Source organism: Aquarana catesbeiana, linkage group LG10, assembly GCF_042186555.1.
Source record: "Aquarana catesbeiana isolate 2022-GZ linkage group LG10, ASM4218655v1, whole genome shotgun sequence".
Classification (NCBI taxonomy): domain Eukaryota; kingdom Metazoa; phylum Chordata; class Amphibia; order Anura; family Ranidae; genus Aquarana; species Aquarana catesbeiana.
Genome location: NC_133333.1, coordinates 160,262,968 through 160,290,485, shown reverse-complemented (window position 1 = coordinate 160,290,485; position 27,518 = coordinate 160,262,968). Strand labels below are relative to the sequence as shown.

The window sequence follows — 27,518 nt, the reverse complement described above, 5'->3', positions numbered from 1 at the left end:
TAATTTAGGTAAGATTTAATAGCTAAATAAACATCAAAATAATGTGACCATGGCTACAGATGGAGTTGAAACAGCGATGACAAAACGCAGATTTAACAAATATGCATTTGATCGGTCAGTCAATGTTCAGTTTAAGCTAGATAGAAGTATAAACGCAGATTTACCAAATATGCATTTGAGCATTCAATGTTCTGTAAAGCTGACTAGGAGGGAGAAGTGCCCAGAAGGATCTGTTTCTGGCTACAGTGAGTACAGACCTGCGTCTAGGGGCCTGTTCTGTGAGGGCCATCCCTTCAGGCTAGTGAAGTCAGTGGACGGGTGTCAGCTAAAGGGGATACTAGTGAGTGTCCTGAAGAAAAGTGGTGCATTGAGTCTGCTGCCAGAGCAAGCAAAGAACTTATCTTCCCACACAGCTATAGTGTGGTTCAGCATTGAATCTGCTACCTGGATCAGTTTAATGGGGTCAAGTGAGAGTTGTCCTCATCTGTGCATAGTTCAAGTTGGAGTATCCCACTAAACCCTTCTCCTATCCAAGTTCTACCAATAAATACCAAAAAAAAATACTCTAGACTGATCGTTGGATAATACACGGAAGAGTGTGCGGGTGATGAAAATACCCAAGTGTCTGGCTGCAGGATATTCGGAGGGAGGCCCAGGAAAGACCATACTCGGCAGCCCCTACGGGGGCAGTGATACAATTGGCTTGTAAAATTCCTGCATGGGCAGCTGTGTGTGTGTAAACACACACACAGATCCACGTCCTGTCCGGGGAGAGGAGACCAATCATGTGTTCCCAGTACAAAGGAACAACAATTGGTTCCCGTCCCCCACAGTTAGAATCACTCCCTAGGTAACACATTTAACCCCTTTATCGCCCCCTAGTGTTAACCTCTTCCCTGCTGGTGACATTTATAAAGTAATCAGTGCATTTTTATAGCACTGTTCGCCGTATAAATGTGAATTGTAGGTACTACAACTTTTGCGCAAACTAATCAATATACACGTTTTGCGATTTTTTTTATTTTTTTTATTTATTTTTTTACCAAAAATATGTAGAAGAATACATATAGGCCTAAACTGAGGAAGAAATATGGGAGTTGTTGTTTTTTTGTTTTTTTAAATTGGGATATTTATAGCAAAATGTAAAAAATATTGTGTTTTTTTTCAAAATTGTCAGTCTGAATTTCTGGCAGATCAAGTTGTTTTTGGACTTAAGCATTTCTGGAGGGATAAAACATGGGGAAATGGGCATGTATTAGAGGGATGTACTAAAAAAAAAAAAAAAAAAAATGTTTAGAATTGTTTTTATTTTTTTTTCATTTTGCTCTGACGTACCCTTTGAAGCTGACCTCTGTAAATTAATCCTTGTGGCAGACTTACATTGGTCCATTTTGGTATGGAGTTTGCATATCCAATTTCTGATGGGCCACTGGGGATGCTTGACAATCACTGTAGTAGGTGGTGTTATCTTCCATGTCCTGTGCCGAGCAGCTTCTCCTCTGCATACTAGAGCAGACAGAATCTGGTGCAGCTGTGCATGGCAACTAATCGAGTTCTAGTTTTCATTTTTAAACCTTAAGGCCCCTTTCACACTGTGGCGGTGGGGGCGTCGGCAGTAAAACAGCGCTATTTTTAGCGTTGTTTTACCGTTGTTTTTGCGGCTGTATTCGGCCGCTAGCGGTGCGGTTTTAACCCCTGCTGGCGGCTGAAAAAGGGTTAAAACCGCTCATACAGCGCGGCTATAGCCGCGGTATAGCCGCGCTGTCCCATTGATTTCAATGGGCAGGAGCGGTTTAGGAGCGGTGAACACACCGCTCCTTCACCGCTCCAAAGATGCGGCTCGCAGGACTTTTTTTTACCGTCCTGCCAGTGCACCGCTTCAGTGTGAAAGCCCTCGGGCTTTCACACTGAACAAACAGCGGAGGCTGTTTAGGGGCAGTTTGCAGGCAGTATTTTTAGCGCAATAACGCCTGCAAACTGCCCCAGTGTGAAAGGGGCCTAACTAAACAAGCTGAAGCTAGAAGCTGATTGAATACCATGCACAGCTGCTCTCACGTTTAGTAAGTTCTTTTTATTTTTTCTGTGAAAACTATGCATTTTCTGATTGGATAACATGGAGATTGTGGCTTTACCACCCTTCCTCTCCACCTCATCCAATCAGAGAAACTTGTAATTATTGAAAAAAAAAATACAAGACATTCTATGAATGGCGGTAGTGTTTAGCAAGTGACCCCCTGTGGTGAGTGTGCAGAGGAGAATTATTTTACATCAGCCTCTTGTGATGCCCTGCACAGTAGCACTTATACCGGAGGAAGGAGGGTCTGAGCTAATCGGGCTCTACTACATTGCACAGTGCTATCAGTCTCCCTTCACATAAGGGTGTCATCTCATTGTCCAATCAGCAAGATGGACAGGGTTGGTGAATGGTGACTAAGCTGGATTGCTTAACCCACACCTTGCACTCTCTGCAGGGTCCACTTTTTAAATGTGACCACCTCCCCCCTCGCTGAAGCACTGAAAAAAAAAACATGGAAAAACAGCTATAGGAGAAAAGTTGGACAATAAAAATACCTATCGCCCAGCTCCTGTAGTGCAGAGGATGATGGCAAAAACCAGGGGATTAGATCCCAAAGAATGCTCAGTACTCATCTCGCAGGAAAACAGATTGTCTTCTCAACAATACTTGCACCTAGGTAATGTCGGTAGAAGCTGGGGAATGGGTAACTTTTTCGCCCACAGAAGTCTTGTTCAAAGTATCAGCAAGGGGTAGGGAGGTTTAAGGTCCACTTGAATTACAGCAGAAAATACAGGTCACCAACTTAGCTGTTTTCTGACAGTTTATCTAGATTTTAAAGCAGAACAGAACTGCAAATAATTTGGCGGAGAGACCAGTTCCAATTTATGAATTATACATGTGCATTTAGTTATTTGAAAATTAGGCTTTATACATGCATTTACTTCAGAATTAAATGTATTTGGTCTTCAACTTTTTGTATTTAAAATGGTGGATGAACTGTACCTTTTTATATATATATATATATAATTTAACATTATACTAAAAGTAATGCAAACACCCGTGCTGGATTCCAATCATTTATATGATTTTTTTTTTAATCTCATTATTAATAAATATTTATGTTTCAGTCATAATCCTAAAAGGACACTCTTTTATCATAAGGCTTTGTCTTGTTGGAAACGCACTCCAAGTTGCTTGCGGACTTCATCCATGATGGTGTGCAGCAGCTCACTGTCTGCCAAGGTCATTAATGGACTTTCTTTTAGTCCTAGAATCAGAAAATCTCATTTAAACACAACATAGGGAGCATCAGTGGAAAATGTACATCACATAATCTTGCACTCACTGTACCTTTTAACAGACACTGGCGCACATGCTCGGCCTCATAGCTAAGTCCTGTGCTGTTTGTAAAATGCATAGGCTTACTGGAATGCGGAAGGGCAAATTTTGTTTCTTTGCCATTGAGAATAACAGAGGTAGGGCACCACATGCATGAAGGAATCTACAAAAATATAAACATATACTGATGAAATAAATCATACACAGAATAGGCAGCAGCTACCAGGATTATCACATACAGACCTGTTCTGTATGCTTGTCATTTGCAAATCAAAGGAGGAGATGGAGTTGTAGGTGATGCTTATGGAGCGCTTAATAGGTAGGTACCAGGAAAGAGCAGTGTTGAAAGCTAAGGAAGTCAATTTTTATGAGGAGGGAATAGTGGTCAACTGTGTCAAAGACAGGAGAAAGATCTAAGATGAGTATGCAGTAGTGGCCATTGGTTTTAGCAGTTAGTAAGTCATTAGTGAGTTTTAGAAGGGCAGCTTCTGTGGAATGTTGTGGGCAAAAGCCAAACTAAAACTCCCTGTTCACGTCTGGGGTTTTGGTATCTCGGTCAGAATCGCTGCGATTCTGTCCGTGATTCCAAATTACACTACAATAGTGGCAAAATGCACCACTTGTGTTCAAGTGCCATTCATTTTCAATGACACCTAAATGCGGTGAGGTTTTACCACAGTTGTCACAAGAGAAATGGAGACAAACCACATTGTGCGAAGCTTGTTTTTCAAAAGAGGCTCCTGCACCTTTTTGGGTAACAAGATACACGTGATGCTCTTTGCCGTGATTGCATCGCGATTTATCACGCGACGATCAGGAAAAAACTCACTGCTTTTAGGTACCTTTAAAAATGAATGGCACCCAAACACACGTGGTGCGTTTTGGGCAGGTGGGCATCAGAGAAAGGTTTAGTAACATCCTCTGTAGTAACAGGGTCAAAAGTGGAAATTATTGAATGTTGTGGTAGATATGAAATGTTAAGAGGGGAAGATATCTGGACAGAGGTGATCCCTTTACAAACTGCATCTAGCAATATCCTGGGCAGTGATTGAGTTAGGATGGAAGAGGTTGCGCCCATAAATTGAGATTAGTCTATAGATAACATGATTTAACACAGTCTATAACTTCAGTTCTTGATATGCACTGCAGTGAGTTTACACATATGAAGAAAGTGACTGACACCATATAAATTGCCTGCTTACCAGATAGTAGGCAATAAAAAGCGATCGGCTGTAACCCAGCCGCGGCCTTGACTGCAGGGACGGCTGCTGAACACACACAGGAGAACACCTGGTAACGGACCTGGTATTCGCAACCGCTTATGCGTCTCACTGGATCGTGGCCATAACAAGGATGTACTCCAGGTAAGCTCAATGAAAAGAGAAACTGACCATAGCGTGATACAGGACAAAAAATAGAAAAAAGGGACACTCCTGTAATTGTATGTCATAGAAAATAAAAAAAATGGGTTCAACAAGGACCCCCTGAGCGGACTTTAGAGGCACAACAAACCAGAGAAAGCATAATCAAAATAACAATATAATACATTTTATTAAATATAAATGCATACAGTACAAAGACATTGACAAAAGGTAATAAAAGATCATCTATATAGAAATATACATGATACAAGCCCCGATGTGTCTACGCGTTTCGTAGAAAACTTCTTCAGGAAACATTCAGGTTTCAGTTAATACACAAGAGGGTTTCACTTGTAAAGAGGCTTTCACAAGTTCAAAAACGGTAGTTCAATTTATTCAAGTATAGACGTCAAAGTCTTAGCAATAGAGGTGGATGACCATCTACTGTTTCCATTTACAACCAATCTCGGGGTTCAATTCCAACAAAGAAAAAGCCAATAAATAGCCAATAATAAATAGTAGCACTGCAGCAACCATAGGAGGTGCACCAAGGAGCCCATAGACCGTATCTGCTCAATGGTCCATGTGGAACCGTGCAAATGCACTGAGGGAGCTTAAGGTCGAATTGGATGTAAATCCCCAGGAGGATACAGATGCGCAACCTCTTCCATCCTACCTGTTTATTGTGTGTATCCCACATTTGAGTTGCAGCCTCTGTTCTCTTATAAGTCTAGTGCAGTTTTTTCTAGTGATTGAGTTAGTTGGTGGGGAACAAAGTAGAATTAAAGGTAGCACAGAGTTGACAAGGACTGAATAAGAGTGTGTTTTTTTTTTTGGCATTTTAGGAGGGTAGGTTTATAAAGGGTGAAGTCATGAAGGGATTTTGTTTTATGTCACACTCAAGAACAGGGCTATGATGCTTTTGGTGTCTTCTGAGGTTATTGTGAAAAGATTTTATGGGTAACCTTTTGCTGCTTGGATGGATAGGGGGTTACAGACAGGGAGAGTGTGGAAGTGATACTGTTGTTATCAGAGAGAGGAAAAGGGAAAGGTTGCAAAAAGTGCAGAAGATGAAGTTAGGTTGCAAAGATGAGAGGTGGCTGGGTAGTTAGTATTAAGGGGAATGTTAAGGTCTCCAAGAATGATATTAGGCATTTCAGAGGAGTGAAAGATGGATAGTCACTCAGAGAAGTTGTCAAGGAAGCATGGGGCTGGTCCAGAAGGCCAATGAATCAAAGCAATCCTTAAACAACTGGAAAAAATAAATATAATGGGATATAAAGAGGAGAGGGATAGAGAGGGAGGTGAAGGAAGGATTTAGAAAGTGCTTTGCGGAGACAGAATGATTCCAACTCCACCTCCCTTTCGTCCACTGGTCTGGGTGAGTGAGTCCAGAGGAGGCCACTGGAGAGACAAAGTCAGATTCCTGAAGCCACGCTGCAGTAACGGCAAGTATGGTAACAGTTGGAAATAAAAAGGTCAGGGACAGAGGTGAGGTTTTTACAGACAGAGTGGACATTCTAGAGGGCACGTGAGAATAGGGTGCTGGTTCTTGGAAGCAGGGAAATAGAAATTAGAGTGTGTGAATTATGGATGCTATCAGAGGAAGGAGAGTGCTGGGTGTGGGGTAAAAGTTGGATAACAGAGAGCCAGGTTTAGGGGAAATATCCCCTGAGGTTATGAGAAGCAGGAGAATAGGGGACTTAAGATTTATAGGAGTGATGGCTCAGAATTAGCAGGAGGTGATAAGTGCAGTAATATGGAGATGGCAGGATTGAGGGTGATATATACTATATATATATATATATATATATATATATATATATATATATATATATATATATATATACACACAAACACAAGCTGTGGGGTAGAGAAAATGAGTAAAGGAATGAAATGTAAATTAGAGAAGACACTATTGTGAAAAGGCAAAGTAGACCGGGGAAGAAAAAACTGGACTGGCAAATACATAGAAACATATTTTTTTAAGACATTACTATACACGAATGAGATGATTGAATTCAAGCTGATCTTTTCTTTATCATACATCATAGGACACAGAGCCTCATGTATTTACTTTGTGGGTTATAGCTACCTTCAGGTGTTGACACTGGCACACCCAGTACATGAAGTTGACTCCTCTTTATAACCCCTCCTACTTCCAGTTTTTTCGCCAGTGTCTAAAGGTGCTGGCACAAATGAAGATCTGCTCTGCGGAGCTCCAGGAGGGAACCATGCTGGATTTAAAAAGCCTCCACAACCGGATCCATCCCGCCACTGCGGCTCCAAGATGGTACCCGGGCCTCGCATAGAAGAACGAGGTTTTGCCTGTAATGCACCTTTTGAGGGCTGGACCCTAGGAACCAGGACTCTTTTTTTGGTCTTGCTACATTACCTAATGTTGTCCTGAGGGGTGCTATGCAAGGTCCAAAGCAGTGGAACCCCTATTAAAGGGCCCCAGTCTTTGAAGGTTTAACCACGCTGCCTGCCGTGATGGGTGAAGTTTGGATCTGTTTACAACCGTATCCTGCAGCGAAGAAAAGGTAAGAGGAAAGCATAGGGACTGCAAAGACCACCTGTGACTTTTCTTTCAATTATATTGTAATGCCTTTAAAAAAAAAAAAAAAAAAAAAACTCTAGAGGGTGTAAGAGTGTATATACCCTGTTAAATATGTGCTAAACAACAGCATGTGTCTCAACAGCTGGAGGGGGTTCTCTTCTCCCCCCTAGGGGTTAACATAAAAGCTGATCTGTATAACCCCCCCCGCCCGCACGCACGCACGCACCCCCCCTTAAGAGGCGTATGTCTGAAAATGAATTTTCCTCTGCCCTGCAAGGGTTAGAAGGAAGATTAGCCGCTTTAATCGCATCCTCCATTGAGGGGGATAGGAAGCATGCTAGATTCCTCTTTCCCACTCCAGACCCTTTACCAGGGGAATAGTAGGGACAGGATGAGGTATTACCCTCAAACGATCGGGAAAAACAAACCGATTATTCCTCTGCGGAGGAAACAACAGCTGATGTTTCAGCTTCACAATCTGAGGTACAAATCCTTACGGAAATGGTTAGCTCCACTTTCATGCTACCTCTAACAGAGTCAGCTGAAAATCTGGTTTCTTCTTTGGGTTCTTTGAAACCTTCACAACCAGTGCATGTGTTTCCTGTTCCCGCATTACTGGAGAAACTTATTTATACCGAATGGATAAACATTCGGATAAACATTTTCTCCCTCCAAAGAGATTCTCAGTTCTCTATCCCATGAAGGAAAAATTCACCAAAAAAAAAGTTCCAGCAGTAGATGCTGCGATTTCCAGTGTGAATAAAAGTTTGACCTGTCCAGTGGAAAATGCACAAATGCTAAAGGATCCAACAGATAAAAAAGTTGGAATTCCTGTTTAAATCATCTTTTTCTTTAGCAGGTACTGTTGCTCAGCCTGCAATTGCAGCTGTAGGCATCTGTCAGTCCTTAAAGGACCAGTTCACAGAGGCCCCTAACGAGCTCCCTGCACAACAGGCCTGTGAGTTGGCCGAGTTACCAAAAGCATTATGTTTTGCCATAGATGCTATGAAGGATTCTATTCACCAGACACTTGCGCTTGTGCTAGTGCTAGGACCCTTTGGCTAAAGGGTTGGTCTGCCGAAACACCCTGCAAACAGCTTCTGTCTAGTTTCCCATTTCATGGGGAGCGACTGTTTGGTGATGATTTGGATAAATACATCCAGACAATTTCCAGTGGAAAAGGTACTCTTTTGCCAGCCAAAAGAAAGTATAAACGTCCTTCATTTAAATGGATTTTCTCACCTGCGCCAAGCGCATCCACCTCTAGGCAGTGGCAACGGCTTCCATCGTCGGATTCCAGAGGAAAATCGCAGGGTCAGGCCCATGTTCAAAGGAAGACTTGGAGCCGCAAAATTGCAAAGCAGAATACTAAGGCCTCTTCATGAAGAGGTGTCTCCCCTCAACAAGGTGGGGGGAAGACTTCTGCATTTCACAGAAGTCTGGCAAAGGGAAACTGAGGACAGATGGGCTCTTTCCAAATTATTGACTCAAGGGGTAATCATACAGAACCCCACAGAAGAACAAGGTTTGGGATTCTATTCAAACCTGTTTACAGTACCAAAACCGAATGGAGATGTCAGACCCATTCTGGATCTGAAAAATCTAAATCAGTTACTGAAAATGCGCTCATTTCGCATGGAGTCGATCAGGTCAGTGGTCTCCATCCTACAAGGGGGAGAACTTCTGGCGTCCATCGACAGCAGGGATGCATATCTGCATGTCCCTATATTTCCCGCTCACCAAAGGTTTCTGCGATTTGAAGTAGAACAACAGCACTTTCAGTTTGCGGTCTTACCCTTCACGCTAGCCACAGCACCACGGGTATTCACAAAAATACTGGCCCCACCTCTAGCCAGGTTAAGGGCACAGGGCAAAACAGTGTTGGCGTACCTAGATGATCTATTGTTAATAGACCAGTCAGTGACTCGCTTAAAGCAAAGCGTATGCATTACAACCAGTTACCTGGAAAGTCTTGGTTGGATCCTCAACCTAGAGAAGTCTTCCTTAAAACCAGTAAGAAGGCTGGATTATTCAGGCCTGATCATAGATACAGCCCAGAAAAGGGTGTTCTTGCCTTCAGCAAAGATCAGCTCCATAAGAGAGCTGGTACGGATGGTCAGGTCAAAAGCAAATCCTTCAATTTGCCTTTGCATGAGGTTGTTAGGAAAGATGGTAGCTTCATTTGAAGCAGTTCCCTATGCCCAGTTCCATTCAAGAATGTTGCAAAACAGTATCCTCTCTGCTTGGAAGAAGACGATCCAAGCTTTGGACTTGCCAATGCGGCTGTCTCCAAGAGTGTCCCAAAGCCTCAGTTGGTGGTTACGAAGCCAGAATCTGCTGAAAGGGAAATCCTTCAGAACAATTATCTGGAAAGTAGTAATGACAGATGCCAGCCTGTCGGGCTGGGGAGCGGTACTAGAAAAGACGACAGTCCAGGGACAGTGGTCAAAATTCGAAAGAGCCCTGCCCATCAACATCCTAGAGATTCGGGCAGTGTGTCTGGCTCTGAAAACCTGGACCGCCAGGTTAAAGAATTGTCCTGTCAGGATCCAATCCGACAACGCCACGGTTGTGGCATATATCAATCACCAAGGGGGCAGCTCAGAGAGAGGTGAACCATATTCTAACTTGGGCAGAAAGGAATTGTCCCATGCCTATCGGCAGTTTTCATTCCGGGAGTAGAAAATTGGCAGGCGGACTATCTAAGTCGCCAACACTTATTCCTGGGGGAATGGTCCTTTCACCCCGATGTTTGCCAAAGATGGGGGACTCTGGACATAGATCTTCTAGCATCCAGATTCAACATGAAGTTAGTCAACTTTGTGTCCAGAACAAGGGATCCACTCGCATACGGAACAGATGCGCTGGTAACCTCGTGGGATCAGTTTTCACTGATCTATGCTTTTCCCCTGATTCAGTTGCTGCCTCAACTTCTTTGCAGGATCAAGCTGGAAAGAAAGCCGGTAATTCTGGTAGCACCAACATGGCCCAGAAGGTCATGGTACGCAGAGATCGTAAAGATGGCAGTGGAGGGTCCTTGGCATCTCCCACTAAGGCCAGACCTGCTCTCGCAGGGGCCGATATTCCATCCTACTTTACGAATGCTAAATTTAACGGCTTGGCTATTGAAACCCACATTCTGAAGAAACGCGGGCTTTCCAGGTCAGTTATCTCAACTTTAACCACTTGCCGCCTGACATATAGCAAAATGACAGCGGCAAAGTGGTTTCATTATCCTGACCGGATGTCATATGACGTGATCAGGATAATGAGCCGCTGTGTGCCCCCGGGGGCGCGCATCGCGGTGATCGTTGTTGCGGAGTGTCAGTCTGACACCCTGCAACTCCGATCCAGGTAAAGAGTCTCTGACGGAGATTCTTTACCACGTGATCAGCCATGTCCAATCACGGCTGATCACGATGTAAATAGGAAGAGCCGGTGATCGGCTTTTCCTCACTCGCGTCTGACAGACGCGAGTAGAGGAGAGCCGATCGGCTGCTCTCCTGACAGGGGGGGTCTGTGCTGATTGTTTATCAGCACAGCCCCCCTTGGATCCCGCCCAGGACCACCAGGGAAGCCACCCAGGACCACCAGGATGGCCACCACACTGGACCACCAGGTATGCCCCCTAGACCCCCAGGGAAATACCAATCTGTGCCCAGGCAGCTGCCAATCAGTGCCCACTCCAATGCCGAAGTTGCTATATCCTCAGCAAGGAGGGTTTCAGAACTGGCTGCTCTTTCTTGTAAAGAGCCATATTTGATTATTCATAAGGACAGAGTGGTGTTATGCCCTCGTCCAGGCTTTTTGCCAAAAGTGGTTTCAGGCTTTCATTTGAATAAAGATATTGTCCTGCCATCGTTTTTCTCAAAACCATGTTCCAGGGAAGAAAAGTAATTTCATTGTCTTGATGTAGTGAGAGCAGTGAAAATCTATTTAAAGAAAACTGCTCAGATTCGTAAGACTGATGTCTTATTTATTCTGCCAGAGGGTCCTAAGAAAGGACAGGCAGCGTTGAAATCCACTGTTGCTAAGTGGATTCGGCAAGTTACAATTCAAACTTATGATTTAAGGGATAAGATTCCCCCTTTTCAAGTTAAGGCGCACTCTACCAGAGCGGTTAGTGCTTCTTGGGCAGTACATCACCAGGCCTCCTTTGCGCAGATCTGCAAGGCCGCAACTTGGTCTTCGGTCCATACATTCACGAAATGTTATCAAGTGGATGTAAGAAGGAATGAGGATATCGCCTTCAGGCGCAGTGTGCTGCAGGCAGCAGTATAAGTCCTCAAGGTCTGGGGGTGCCCTACAGATTGTGTCTCCCTCCCTTTTCAGTAGCATTGCTATGGGATGTCCCACTAAGTAAATAGTTGAGGCCAATCAGTGCCCACTCCAATGCCGAAGTTGCTATATCCTCAGCAAGGAGGGTTTCAGAACTGGCTGCTCTTTCTTGTAAAGAGCCATATTTGATTATTCATAAGGACAGAGTGGTGTTATGCCCTCGTCCAGGCTTTTTGCCAAAAGTGGTTTCAGGCTTTCATTTGAATAAAGATATTGTCCTGCCATCGTTTTTCTCAAAACCATGTTCCAGGGAAGAAAAGTAATTTCATTGTCTTGATGTAGTGAGAGCAGTGAAAATCTATTTAAAGAAAACTGCTCAGATTCGTAAGACTGATGTCTTATTTATTCTGCCAGAGGGTCCTAAGAAAGGACAGGCAGCGTTGAAATCCACTGTTGCTAAGTGGATTCGGCAAGTTACAATTCAAACTTATGATTTAAGGGATAAGATTCCCCCTTTTCAAGTTAAGGCGCACTCTACCAGAGCGGTTAGTGCTTCTTGGGCAGTACATCACCAGGCCTCCTTTGCGCAGATCTGCAAGGCCGCAACTTGGTCTTCGGTCCATACATTCACGAAATGTTATCAAGTGGATGTAAGAAGGAATGAGGATATCGCCTTCAGGCGCAGTGTGCTGCAGGCAGCAGTATAAGTCCTCAAGGTCTGGGGGTGCCCTACAGATTGTGTCTCCCTCCCTTTTCAGTAGCATTGCTATGGGATGTCCCACTAAGTAAATAGTTGAGGCTCTGTGTCCTATGATATACAATAAAGACAATAGGATTTTTGCAACAGCATACCTGTAAAATCCTTTTCTTGGAGTACATCATAGAACACAGAGCTCCCGCCGCTCTGTTTTATGGGGTGTAAGTATATTGCTTGGCTACAAAAACTGAGGTACTCCTGTAAGGAGGAGGGGTTATATAGGGGAGTCAACTTCCTGTATTGGGTGTGCCAGTGTCAACACCTGAAGGTAGCTATAACCCACTAAGTAAATACTTGAGGCTCTGTGTCCTATGATGTACTCCAAGAAAATGATTTTACAGGTAAGCTTTTATAAAAGTTCTATTTTCCCTTATCGTCTTTCAGGACAGCACATGAGAGAGGCTCCACCCACTAGGAAACAGGAAACACAAACTCCACCACATTTTAAAAGGAGGCTCCTCTCCACAGCTCGTCAGTTTTTGTGCTTCCTCCGGCAAGGGAACACCTAGTAGGGGCCAGGGTCTCTTATGGTGCTATCCTGAGAGGCCAGGCTGCCTACCCCACCATACCTATCTTTTTCCTCCAGAGAGTCCGATCCTCCCACACCGCGCCACAGGGTTGCTGGTAAGTGGGCTCCTTTTTTCTCTTTCTTTGCTCATGATGAGCTGGACCGTTCCTGGAGCCGCTCCTTAGGCGGCGGCAGCCGTTCGCGGTTTTTTTTTTTTTTAAACCGCGTGTCGGCGTTACTGGCCGCCGCCATCTTGGAAGAGTACAGACTCGACCGGTCGGAAGTGAGGTATCCGACGAGGGGATGGCGCGAGGAACGGGCGCATCATTTCCGATCGGAAGTGACGCAGAGGAAGAAGGGAGGAGCGGTCCTGGTGCCTATATTCCGGTTCCGGTCGGGCGCAACGGCGTTTTTTGACTCCGGAACCGACGTTCGTAAGAGCCACCGATCGGTGCAGCACCACTATGGATTCTGTGGCAGCTGCATGTGGGACAGGCACAGGCACCAGCAAGGCCCAGGTAAGAGGCTATAGTGAATATCCTGGTTACTTTGGTGCCCCTCTCACAAATGTTTTTTTCCCCCTTGGTGGCTGGGGCCTGTCTGGGCACATGGGGTTAACTGTTGTTCCTCCTGTGCACCTGTGGTGAGTCCGTTAGGAGGAAGCTGTGGCTTAATGAATGCTGGTGTTTTTTCTCTTTTTGTCATTTTTTTCTGGCAGGCTAAGAGCTCTGAACCAGCCATTAAAAAGAGATGCCCCTCATGTAAAGCAAAGTTACTGGAGGGTTGGAAGAAGACTTTATGCCAAATTTGCATTGACTCCTTAGTCAAGGAAGAGGCTTCTTCTGCGTGCAGCGACATAATCGCATCAGTTAAGAAAGAGCTAGATGCTACTATACAGGCTTTTCGCTCTTCTCTTGTAACACCAGCATTAAGTCAGGCAACTACCTCAGACCCCTCTCAGGACTCACACTTAACCCCAACGGTAGAGGCTGAGGCTGGCCCGACTACCCAAAAGGGGTATTCCCCCTCATACTCTGGAGAAGAGGAGGAAGAGGAAGAGGCAGATGCACCTTCTAGATACAAACTGTCCTTGGAACAAGTAGACAGTCTGTTGAAAGCAATTTATGCAACATTGGGAATGGAGGAAGAAAAAAGAGAACTATCGCTGCACGATAGAATGTATGAAGGGCTTGGTGAAGCATCAGGTCGCACTTTCCCTGTACATTCGGTAATCTCGGAGACCATTAAGAAAGAATGGGCTGACCCAGAGAGAAAACCCTTTTTCCCAAGAGCTCACAAGAGGCGTTTTCCATTTAATGATAATCCTGAGTCACTTTGGAATAAAGTCCGGAAGTTGGATGCAGCTTTTTCCCAAGTATCTAGATCAACAGATCTGGCATTTGAGGACATGGGTACTTTGAAGGATCCTATGGATAAGAAGGCGGACCAACAGCTTAAAAAAGCCTGGCAGTCCATTGTAGGGAATCTCAAGCCTGCTATGACCTGTGTCTCCAGAAACATGGAGTTCTGGCTGAATCAGCTAAAAGCACATATTATAGCTGATTCACCCAAACAGGAGATTCTAGATTCCTTCCCAACCCTTATAGCAGCTGTAGCATATATTTCTGACGCCTCTGCAGATTCTATAAGAATGTCAGCTAGGTCAGGGGCCCTGACCATTGCAGCCAGGAGAGCGTTATGGTTAAAGACATGGCCTGGGGACGCAGCTTCCAAAAATAAGTTATGCGGAGTGCCATTTTTGGGAGATCAGCTTTTTGGTCCTGATCTAGAATCTATTTTGGATAGAACAGCTGATAAAAAGAAATCCTTTCCGGTTAAAAAGAAAAAGCAGCCAGTTAGGCGTTTTTTTCGACCTCAAAAAAATCAGGAAAGGAGTAACAGGCCCCAAGAAAAAAGAAGGAATTGGGCGGCGCAGAGAGGAAAAGGCAAAGGGAATGTCCTTTTCAATCCTCCTACGCAGGCCAATAAGACACAATGACTTGGTGCCTGTGGGAGGAAGGCTTCAAAAATTCCTTCCTCTCTGGGCAAACATAACAAAAAACCTGTTTGTTTTGGATTCAATAGCGCAGGGTTACAGGATAGAGCTGTTGAACCTTCCTCCAGAGAGGTACTGCGTAACAAATTTGCCAAAAGACACAACAAAAGCTCTAGCCATGAAGAACCTGTTAGGGGATCTGATAAAACAGGGTGTTGTGGTTCAGGTGCCTCCGGAGGAAGATTGCCAAGGGTTCTACTCCCATATTTTTCTGATAAAGAAACCATCAGGAAGCTTTCGGCTCATCCTCAATTTAAAACCGCTAAACAGGTCAGTCCAATACAGGCGATTCCGCATGGACTCCATCTTTTCGGTAAGAAATCTCTTAGTCAGAGGATGCTTTATGGCATCAATCGACTTAAGGGATGCGTACCTGCATGTACCTATAGCTGTTCAGTCCCAGAGATATCTGAGGCTGGCAGTAAATATGGGGAGGGAGGTTTTGCACCTTCAATTCAGGGCCCTCCCGTTTGGTCTATCTTCCGCCCCTCGAATATTTACCAAAATTATGGCGGAAGCCCTAGCTCCCCTCCGGCTACAAGGGATTGCGGTTATCCCTTACCTGGACGACCTCCTTTTCTTTGCCCCTTCCAGGGAAAGGTTACAGGAGGATCTGATCAAGGCTCGCAGTCATCTGGAGGCCTTAGGTTGGATTATAAACATCCAAAAATCAAATTTCAATCCAGCACAAAGAGTCCAATTCCTGGGGTATCTGATAGACTCAGTGGATCAAAAGATTTTTCTTCCAGAAGAGAAGAAAGTGAAGGTATTGCAGGCAGTATCCAGCCTTCAGACGAACCTGGAGGTATCAGTCAGAAGGATTATGTCAGTACTGGGAACCTCAAACCTGGGGGACCTCAACCATGCCCGCCATTCAATGGGCCAGACTCCATTTCAGACCCCTTCAGAGTTTTCTCTTAAAGATCTGGGATCACAGTCCAGAAGCTTTAGACTCAAAGGTAAGGCTTCCCACCAGGGTAAAAAGGACCCTTTGGTGGTGGAGAAATCAGGCAGTGCTGTCAAGGGGTTTACTCTGGTCCTTCCCAACAGAGAGAAGGATAACGACAGACGCCAGCAGTTGGGGATGGGGAGCACACTGGGGTCAAGACATAGCTCAGGGAGTTTGGTCCCGAGTGGAAGCAGGAAGGTCATCAAATTGGAGGGAGCTAAAGGCAGTCGCTTTAGCCTTGGTTGCCTTCTCTCCAAACCTTCGGGGGTCCCATGTGCAGATATTGTCAGACAACGCCACCACGGTGGCATACCTGAACAAACAAGGGGGCACAAGGAGCGGGACTCTTCTATTGCTATCTTCAGAGATCCTAGAATGGGCAGAGAGTCATCTACTTTCCCTGTCAGCTGTACATCTCAAGGGCACGCTAAATGGAGTAGCAGATTTCTTGAGCAGACAAAGGATTCAGGAGGCAGAGTGGAGTTTGAATCCAGAAATATTCACTCTAATAACCCAGAAGTGGGGATGCCCGCAGGTGGATCTATTCGCATCAAGAGAAAATGCTCAGCTCCCTCAGTTCTTCTCCCTGCACCGAGACAACGGATCGATAGGGATAGATGCCCTGGCACATCCTTGGAATTTCCAGCTGGGTTATGCCTTCCCCCCTTTTCAGCTAATTCCTTTAGTATTGAGGAAGATACAGAAGGAGAAGGTGTCGGTAATCTTGATCACCCCGTACTGGCCAAAAAGGGCCTGGTTTTCCTCCATTCTACTAATGTCAGTCAAACCTTTCTGGCAGCTTCCCCTCAGACAGGACTTACTACTTCAAGGTCCAGTGTATCATCCGGATATAGCAAGACTAAGTCTCACTGCTTGGTATCTGAGGAACAGCTGTTGAAAAACAAGGGTTTGTCAGAGCCTCTAGTATCTACTTTACTGGCTAGTAGAAAGAAGGTGACTAGAGATATCTACGCTAAGGTTTGTAAAGTCTACAACTCCTGGTGTCGCTCGGCAAACCGAAATTTAGAAGACATTGTGTCGGTTCTGGAATTTCTGCAGAAGGGGGTGGACAAAGGGCTGGCAATTAGCACTCTTAAAGTACAAGTGGCTGCCCTAAGGAGTATACCTGGATCAACCTATTTCCTCAGTTCCGTTGGTCACGAGGTTCTTTAGGTCACTTACTAGATCCAGACCAGTTCCCAATAGACACTTTCCAAAATGGGACTTGACAGTGGTTTTACAAGTACTCACAAAAGATCCTTTTGAACCATTACAGTCAATCTCGTTAAAGAATTTAACTCTAAAGACGATATTCTTAGTTGCAGTTACGACTGCGAGAAGAATTGGAGAACTTCAGGCTCTTTCAGTTAAGGAGCCCTTTATGTCAATTTACCCAGACAGGATTGTGCTTAGAACAGATCCTGCGTTTTTACCAAAAGTGGCATCAGTCCATAATAGGTCGCAGGAAATCATCCTGCCAACTTTTTGTTCAGATCCTTCAGGAAGTAAGGAAGAATTATTTCATAAGTTAGATGTAAGAAGAACCTTATTACATTACTTAGAGAAAACAAGGGACTTCAGGTCTTCGGACTCTTTATTTGTTCTGTTTTCCGGCAACAGAAAAGGAAGGAAAGCTTCAAAGGGATCAATTGCCAGATGGTTAAGAATGGCTATTTCAGAAGCTTATGTCCAGTCGGGGTTGTCTCTTCCTCAGGGAGTACAAGCACATTCTACCAGAGCTCTAGCCACTACATGGGCAGAAAAAGCTGGTGCCACCCCAGACCAAATTTGTAAGGCGGCTACGTGGTCAAGTTATCTTACGTTTGTCCGTCACTACAGATTGGATCTTCTGTCAGCTGGTGATCAGGCATTTGGCAGAAAGGTCCTGCAGGCTGTTGTCCCTCCCTAGTTGGTAAGTCTCGATTATCCTCTCATGTGCTGTCCTGAAAGACGATAAGGGAAAATTCAAGTTAGACTTACCGGTAACTTGTTTTCCATGAGTCTTTCAGGACAGCAGCAACCCGCCCTTCATGTTTATATATACATATTTATACGTATATGGAAGTGTGTGTGTATATAGATATGCTGTGAATTAACCGTATTATGCTTATGTGTTCCAGCTTGGGCCGGAGGTACTCTACTACAACTGACGAGCTGTGGAGAGGAGCCTCCTTTTAAAATGTGGTGGAGTTTGTGTTTCCTGTTTCCTAGTGGGTGGAGCCTCTCTCATGTGCTGTCCTGAAAGACTCATGGAAAACAAGTTACCGGTAAGTCTAACTTGAATTTTTTCCATGTTTCTTATTAAAAAAAACTGTAGCGATGACACAGCCCTTTTAATAATGCATATCATGTCCATAATGTGCTGTCACGTGAGACAGTTTTACTTTTTTTTTTTTTAGAGAATGTAAATACCTGAATCATTCCTGTTGAGCCACAAATGGCTGCCTGGTTTGGCATTGCCACCATGATAGTGCAGGTCAGAATTGCTTGACGTTTTCCTGAATATTGAAGAATAATTGTCACGGTTTCATCCACACCTATTGGGAGAAAGATGACACGGGCAGTAATAGTTATGGTATGGTGGTGATGTAAATGGTACATTTTAATTAACATAAATGGTTGTTTGGCATAACTAAGCTGGAGCTATATTAGTCAGCTATTGCAGACAAATAGTGGTGATCTGCATTCATACACTTACCAGTCTCATACAGAAAACCTTTGGCAGTCACTGATTCTGGTTTTTCACCGTTAAATACCATTAATGCAAACTGGAGACAGTAGCAGCCGATATCTAGCAGTGCCCCTCCTCCCAGCTCCTTCCCCACTGCGCGGGGGACATGGTACTGGTTAGAGCCAAATTCTGCCCGGACAACCTTTACATCCCCTATGGCCTTCTGGGATAAGAGGGAACGGATCTGATCATACACCGGAAAATATCGACTCCACATGGCCTGCAATACAATGAGTGATCCTTATAAGCAATCCTCCATAGCAGCTAATGGATAGGAAATGAAAAATGAAGCATTGGGATACATATAGGTAGCACAGCCTGCTCATTACTCTTTTCTAGACAGTTTTCTACCCAGATATTGCTGTAATTTACCAAGCAGATCAACTACCTTTAGTCAGTAATCTGATGGTCTGGGAAACCACCTTGCTTGTAATAGAGAAGAGCTATTTTCCTGATGCAAGTTTCTTTCCATCTCTCACACCTAGGAAGCCTGATTTAAAAGAAAATGTGCAGTACTAAAAGGTTTCTTTCCCATCAAGTCAAATTTAAACCTGTCTTAAAAGTTTGATTGATACAGGAAGCAGAAAAAGGTGGAATTAATACAGGATAGGCTTCAGGAAGTATATTCCCAGTGACTCTCATGTGCTATCAGAATTCTTGCTACAGGGAAGTGCAGAATACTTAGATGAATATAAATTGAGTGTGTTTTATGATATTGGCATAGTTGCATTCAGAAAGTCAAAGGTCACCGCTTTGGTCTACGCTTCCACCTCCCTGTTGTATCAGTGAGTGATAGCCTTACAGACCAATAGAGAAGCGTTGAATGATGTAGGTAGAAGTACCATTTCCTAGATACAATTGGTATTTGCATTATACAGTGCTTTGAGTTTTGTGGTTACTAAGTCACAAAAGAATCTGAAGATACAATATTTTTAGGAACCTTCAGTTGCAAACATTTTAATTTTTATTACGCTTTAAGGCACAATGTCACCTGTCAGAAAATGTCACCAGTCACAGAAAGCTCCTAATCATGAGTGGATGAATGTAGAAATCTACACTAAGTACTGCCTTGTCCTATACAGAAAAAGGTGAGAAGACTTCTTTCCAACAGACGTAAGCTTTGCTATTTTGTGCTTGAAAGATGACCTGTGGACTTTAGTTTGTTCCAGGAGTCCACATTTCAGCTTATATCTAAGGGCCATTTAAACTAAAAGTGATAAATATATGCTGAAGGATTATACAATGGACCAATGTCTTATATCTCAGGGACTCCAGTCTTGGAATCTGTTCATTTCAGAGATAGGTATTGTGTGTGTGATATTTATTCTAAAGATCTATGTTAAAAATGTAATTGAGTTATTCATTAGAGCTGATTGGTATATTTTTGGGTTTGTGATATTACATTCATAAAGACCTTTTAATTAAAAGCTGTATTTTAGACAGATTGGGAAAATATATTGAGGTTGTGTCTGCTTAATATGGACATATCCAGCATACCGTGAGATTTATGTTTCACTACCCTTGAGTAAACGTCAGTATTGCAATGTTATATTGTCTTACGGGTTTGAGGGCACAAACCAAAGGGGAACACTCACAATGTGAAGGGAATTTTGAGTGGGTTATACATCCCACTAGAAAGATGGCATATTTGGGTTCTAGCCTCCATTAAGCATTTCGTTTTTTTTGATAAATAAAAATACTTTCGTTACACTGGGGAAGGGTTAGAAACTTTTTCAGGTTTTTATTTCTGCCCGTATCACCATTGGTGAGATTTCCCATAGCTTCCTGTCTTGCATACAGCACAGAGGATTTAACCCTTCCCCAATTTACCCAAAGTTCAAAGAAATTGAGTTGGAGTTTAGAAGAACTGGTTCATTGCAAAAACTTTTCAGGGGAAAACTCTTGTAAACCAAGCCACAGGTGCTATGGGTCTGCTGACTGCAGACTAAGTATCTGGTCAGAGGTATGCATTTCTAAATAGAGAAATTGGGATGGGAAAGGGGAAGATCATTGTAATTTTTTAACATAACATTAATTCTAGTTTACAATTACATTTAATTGATGTAATCGTTGTTGTTTTTATATCTGCTAGGAGTTCAGTTTTGGACAAAGGCCATGTTACAGTACCTCCATAAAGAAGACTTTGTATTTCCTGGCAGCTGCTATGAGCTCTTTCACCTCTGTAGAGTTCATGGCCAGAGGTTTTTCACATATGACATTTTTCCTGTGCTCCAGATACATCAGAACCACATCCCGATGGATGATATGCAGGACACCAACATATATAATATCTGCAAGTAAAGACAGCATAAAAGGACATACAGTCACATTTCCCTGTATAATAATTTCCCCAGACCTTTTATATGCAAGCACTGGATTTTCATAGATCTTTTTTTTCACAGACATGTGCACGGGGCTCCTAGCAGTCATTGTGTAATAATGATTAACACAGAAGAATTGGCAATAAGACTTGAATTGAAGAAGTACACTATAGTCATAGCTAGCTGTTTTATTGGTCTGGTTTCAGTGCTTTATTATGGCAATAAGAATACTGGCTTATTTTGAACTGGCCTCCAGTGTAGGCAATCACATCCAACTCCTAAATCATCCCCTGATCCCCTAAACTTCCATCCCTGATGAAGTCACATGACCGTGACGTCACGCGTAGGGACCGGATAGGCATCCAAGACTGATATATGCAAACGAGCTCACCGCTCGTAAGAGATAAGTTTTCTGTGTGTTTTTGTCTTGTAAGTGAAGTGAGTACCCTCCCCCTTGTTTTAATACAAACCAACCTCTGATTGAAATACAACACTATTTGGCCCCTTCTTTCCTTTAATCCCCCTCCTGCTCCACTGAGAGACAAAGACCCACTAACAGCTCCATCCAGCCCAGGAATCCAAGTGAGAGGCAGTTAGGAGTACAAGGGAGAAGCAGCCATTACCAGCAAATTTATGCTCTTGCCGCAAGGTAAGAGGCCACTTCACACCACTGTGTGTCCTGTGCACAAAGAGGAGATCAACCCCATGCTCTCAGCACCTTATTGCACATTTTTTCACATTTTCTGATTAGCCACAAAAAGAGGATTTAATCGCATTGGACTACATTCCCAGTCCCATTATATATTTTGCATACGTTTGCCTTTGTTTGAATTTCCACAAGTTCTGCAGTGGACTTATTTTGGTTATATGTTTATTATACACTGCATTTGCAATCTTTGCACATATTGATTGCACGTTGCACATTTAATTTATTAATTGCTGTTTTTTGCACAATCTTTTTTGCCTATTTGCACGATCCATTGAGGTTTTTAGTGATTGTATATTGATTTTAGTGTTTCCAGTTAGATACTTATCACATCTGGCCTTAAGTCTTTATTGAATGATTTTCTTGCACTTTGCTATTACCACCGATTATTGTGGAATATCACACTGCACCTATTGGGTATAGAAGTGCTCTATATTGATTGTACATATTCTTATATTGTTTCTGTTTTTTTATATATTTATATCATTTTACATGTTTATTTACCTTTGTACTACTACCACTAGCAGCATAGTTTTTATTTTTTTTTTTTTTAAAGAGCAGCGCAGCACCAATTTTTACACACCTTATTTCTATTGCTGTATGGGCTGAGCTTGACCTATATTCGGTGCTTGCAGCAGTTCAACTCTCATTGCCCTTCGTTTACATGGTAGCGCAGGAATAACTACGCATTTCAGTATCACTTTCAACTCCTAAATATATTCCAATCTCTGAAACTAAAGTCAGAAGCTTTTGGCTTGCAAGTATCAGTGGTTAATAATTTAGTTATTTAGTAGTTAGTAACCTCTAATAGATCATTTAGATTGCAATCTCTTCCGTCGGATTGCAGGTATTTCTAACTCCTGAGCAACCTCTGTGAAGTCTAAAAGAGTGTACTGAACCAAATGGTTTATTTTACACCTTGTGATCGGGGTGCTGCAGATCAATGTTCTAAATGCTGCCTGCTTTGTTCATACTTTGGTTTTGCCAATCAGGATTTTTACAAGCAGCATTTTTATTCATGCTAGATCAAACGCTTGTCGCCAAAGCACTGTGCTGGAGACCAGGGAAAAAAATGTTCTCACCCTAATGCATAGGTTTCAGCTACTATGGCAGTAACGTGTATCCAAACCCAAATATGCTGCCTCCACATCTAAGGACTGATAAGCTGCAATATATTACATTATGTTCTTGGGTTTAGATATCCCATAGGGCTCATTCGCACAGGTATACTGATCCATACACGCGTGCTAAGGGCCATCTTTGCCTGCATGTGGATGCACAGGTGTTCTATACATTCAAGTGCAGGGTGTTCCATTAATGCCTATAGGGACACAACCGATGCATGGACACAGTTGCTGGTTCCAATTTGACAGCCTTGTGGGTACAAGTGCGTGTCCCTCAACACATGCAGTCAGGGGCGTAACTACCACCATAGCGACCCATGCGGTCGCTATGGGGCCCGCAGCCGAGTGGGGCCCAGTGAGGATAAGAGCACCGCCGGCACAGTCTCCCAGCCAGGGGAAGAGAGAGGAAAGGAAGAGGCAAGCTGTCCGTATCAGCAGAAAGCTGAATTGCCCGATGTAAGAGCTTTCATTATAACTTCCAGTGTTCCCGGGGCTCACGTCGCATAGCTCCACCTCTTGGCCTGGTGCCTTTGATAGGCAGAACGCTGATCCAATGCGGGACATGTGACGTCATCAAAGGCGTCGGGCCAAGAGGTGGGGCTATGTGACGATGAGCCCTGGGAAGACAGGAAATTCAAATGAAAGCTATTACAGCGGGCAATCCCATTCTCTGCTGATCCGGGTGGCTTGCCACTTCCTCTGCATAGGTGGGGCTGTATTGGGCACAGGTCGACCAGGCTGTATGGGGCACAGGTCACGCTGTATGGGGCACAGGTCATGCTGCATTGGGCACAGGTCACGCTGCATTGACACTAGGGCAGCTGTGGAGGGGGGCTGTTTGCAGGGGGGCCCCATACAACATTTTGCTGTGGGGCCCTGCTATTTCTAGTTACGCCCCTGCATACAGTGTGCATTCGGGGATACGCACCTGCACAGCTGTCAAATTGGGACTAGTGTCTGTGCACGGGAATGTATGAAACACTATTGCATGCCTTGCAGGAAAATGGATTGCATATGGGTAAATGGATTGCTATGTCCAAGTGAATGAGCCCTTAAAATGAAATTCTTTCTTACCAATATCGGGGTCCTTGGCAAGCTCTTCATATGAACTGTACACTTTTGGTATATTGTGAGTTTTTGCTAATTCTTTAGCACGTTTCTGGTCTTTTGCTGCAACAGCCACTGCCTGCAGGGTATAAACAAGAGTGGCTATGATAATTCATGCTTTCAAACAAATTTTAATGAACATAAAAGACAGAGATCATTAACACCAAAAGAAGAATAAGTTCTTAATGACAATTTGCACAACCACTTAGCAGTGCCTATAGCCCGTTACTGGTATAGGTGTAGGGACTGCAGCCAGCCTAAAGTTAACCATTTACATAGTGAATTCCAGCCAGTTCCTGATGAACTGGCCAAAAATGTACTCAGTAGGTGGCCCTGATGGCCCCCTCATTTTGAGATGCATGTGCTGCTTGGGGATTTTGATATTTGACTGATCCAGCTGTCAAAATACAATAGCCACAGTCAGAGATTCATCCATCCACTCTGTGTAATGGCGTCAGTTTGATATCAGTTTAAGATGATTCTGAGATCATTTACAATTCATTGATACACTATATTACCAAAAGTATTGGGACGCCTGCATTTACACGCACATGAACTTTAATGGCATCCTAGTCTTAGTCCGTAGGGTTCAATATTGAGTTGGCCCACCCTTTGCAGCTATAAAAGCTTAAACTCTTTAGGAAGGCTGTCCACAAGGTTTAGGAATGTGTCTATGGGAATGTTTGACCATTCTTCCAGAAACACATTTGTGACATCCGGCACGGATGTGGATGAGAAGGCCTGGCTCGCAGTCTCCGCTCTAATTCATCCCAAAGGTGTTCTGTCGGATTGAGGTCAGGACTCTGTGCAGGCCAGTCACGTTCCTCCACCCCAAACTCGCTCATCCATGTCTTTTTTGGATCTTGCTTTGTGCACTAGTCCAAATCATTTTGTGGAGGGGGAATTATGGTATGGGGATATTTTTCAGGGTTTGGGCTTGGCCCCTTAGTTCCAGTGAAGAGAACTCTTAAAGGAGTTGTAAAGTCTCCAAGTTTTTCACCTTAATGCAATATGGAAGAATGGTCAAACATCCCCATAGACACACTCCTAAACCTTGTGGACAGCCTTCCCAGAAGAGTTAAAGCTGTTATAGCTGCAAGGGGTTTGCCAACTCAATATTGAAAGCTACGGACTAAGATTGGGATGTCATTAAATTCGACGTGCGTGTAAAGGCAGGCATTCCCAATACATTTGGTAATATAGTGTGAGTGCATTTAACCTCTTATGACCTACTTGAAACGGGCTTTGAATTCCCATAGACTTGTATGAGAATGCAATATCCATTTGAAGCAAATAAAAACTCTGGAACATAAGACCTTAGATTTGCTTTCTCCTTTGGTCCTCGTCCACATAAAGACTGTGCTGAGAATTTTGCTCTTCTGTGGATCTTGGAAGATAGTTCCCTGCAGGGGTTCTTATGCAAACTGAGAAAAAAAAAAAATCCGTGGTTGCCCACAGCTGAAATAGCCACAAGAGGGGACAGAGACAAGAAACTCCCTGCTGACCTGCAATTACAGAAAACACAAGCAAACTCATTGACCTTGCTGTGTCTGTTGCCTGGACCTAAAAGTATGAAGTATTAAGTCACTGCACCGTATTAAGTCACAGAAGTCACTAATAAAGAGTAGGGATGAGCTCAGGCATGTTCAAATCCTAATGATCCCACCACATGTATACATGCAGCTGCAGGATAGGGAATGCCTCGGCAGCTTACAATTGGCTCAGTACAATGACAGCTTCCTGGTGGGATCACTGAGGTAGGATCAGACTAGGATTTGAACATGCCTGAGCTCATCCTTAATTCGGAGCTACTGTTGCTGTGATTTTAGCTATTCTGTAATTTTAGGAGTGACACCTGTTCTATAGCAGCTGTATTATAGGAGAATTCCCTTCACTTTAGGGAAAGATTTATTCACTTCCCATTGCACATCCAGGACAGAAAAATGAAAAGAAAGCTTGCACCTGCCACCTTTTTATTCTACAGGGCCTCTGCTTTCAAAAAATATATAATTGTTTGGGGATTTAACCACTTGGTGACAGCCTTCTGCATAGATACTGCGGCAAGGCGGCTCGGCTGCGCAAACCGACGTACCTGTACACCGGTATGTGCATGTGATAGTGTGGGCCTGCGCCCGCTACACACCGGGGGAGCACGCGCATGCACGATTCCTGCGGACTCTATGTCCGCTGGCCCCCCCGCGATCGCGGTACAGAAAGGCAGAACGGGGATCTGCCTATGTAAACAAGGTGGATCCCCTATCTGACGGGACAATATAGAGATCTGCTGTTCCTAGTGATCAAGAACAGCGATCTCTGTGTTGTTCCAGTAAGCCCATCCCCCACACAGTTAGAACACACCCAGAGAACACAGGTAACCCCTTGATAGCCCCCTAGCGTTAACCCCTTCCCTGCCAATGTCATTTATACATTGATCAGTGCATTTTTTTTAGCACTTTAGTATTGGTGGTACTGGTCTCCACAAAGTGTCACTTAGGGTCAGATTTTTCTACCACAGTCGCAGATCACCACCATTACTAGTAAAAACAATAAAAAAATAAATAAAAGTCCCTACATCTAGCCCCTTGTTTGTAGATGCTATAACTTTTGCGCAAATCAATCATATACGCTTACTGGGATTATTTTAGCAGGATACATATTGGCCTAAATTGATGAAGAAATTAGATTTAAATTTTTTTTTTTTTTTGGATGTGTACTTTAGCAGAAAGTAAAAAATGTAGGTTTTTTTCAAAATTGTCTTTTTTCTTTTATAGCACAAAAAATAAAAACCACACAGGTGATCAAATACCACCAAAAGAAAGCTCTATTTGTGGGAAAAAAAGGACATCAATTTTGTTGGGGTACAGAGTCGCACGACCACACAATTGTCAGTTAAAGTGACGCAGTGCTGTATCGTAAACAATGGTCTGGTCATTAAGGGGGTAAATCCTTACAGGGCTGAAGTGGTTAAAGTAATTTTGTAACAAAAAATGTGAAAAATTAAAAAAAAAAGTCTGTGTAGAAAGGTGGTTACGTTTGACAAATCATGGATAATTTGAGAAAAAAAGACAGACAGACTGATAGATATATAGGTGGAATGCAAGCTCACCTGGTGATCCTGAGCTGGCAGTGTCTGCAGGGCAACCATGAAATCATTGCTAATCTTTCCTGCAGCACAGATACCCCATCTAGTGGCCATACTGAGGGATTACAGCTTCTCCCAGAACACCGGTACTGCCAAGTGCTCTCTGTTCCTGTGCATGCCTGCCAACCTGCCTTTATACTGAAATGTACTGGGTGTGTCTATTTCTTTATAGCTAACAAGAAAAAAAGAATCTGCTGACAAATCAGTGCCAGAGATGAAGCCAAGGTCTTTTACCAATTATTGCAATGTAACTTAGATGCTGGGTAATGTTACTGTCTGCCAGTAGAAGCCATTGGGGACTGCAAATGTATTACTAATTACTGCAGAACCACCATCAATTACAAACTCCTTATACTGTATATGTGGATATAGAACCATTTCTTTATTGATCATATCAGGGATTTTAAAATTCAAGAAATTTAGTGCAGAAAGTTTACCAAATTTAAAAAATGAATTTTTATCTTAGTAGCAGTTCATGCACTTTTTTCAGCATATGTTGGGTTTGACAGAAATGTATAGTGCTTTTGTTTTGACTTTAATAAAGAAAGTCAGGTCTATAATAA

At 43.5% G+C, this 27,518-nt stretch overlaps 1 protein-coding gene across 1 annotated transcript; it reads right to left on the bottom strand.

Moving 5' to 3' along the window:
* On the bottom strand, window positions 1–27,100 carry DHDH (dihydrodiol dehydrogenase). Its single transcript, XM_073602851.1, has 7 exons — window positions 26,920–27,100; window positions 23,781–23,892; window positions 20,683–20,846; window positions 18,523–18,775; window positions 18,237–18,361; window positions 3,368–3,518; window positions 1–3,284 (listed from the first exon to the last, which is right to left on the bottom strand). Exons 1-7 carry the CDS (start codon window positions 27,007–27,009, stop codon window positions 3,172–3,174), a joined length of 1,008 nt encoding a protein of 335 aa, XP_073458952.1. The 5' UTR covers window positions 27,010–27,100; the 3' UTR covers window positions 1–3,171.
* Window positions 27,101–27,518: the final 418 nt, after the last annotated feature.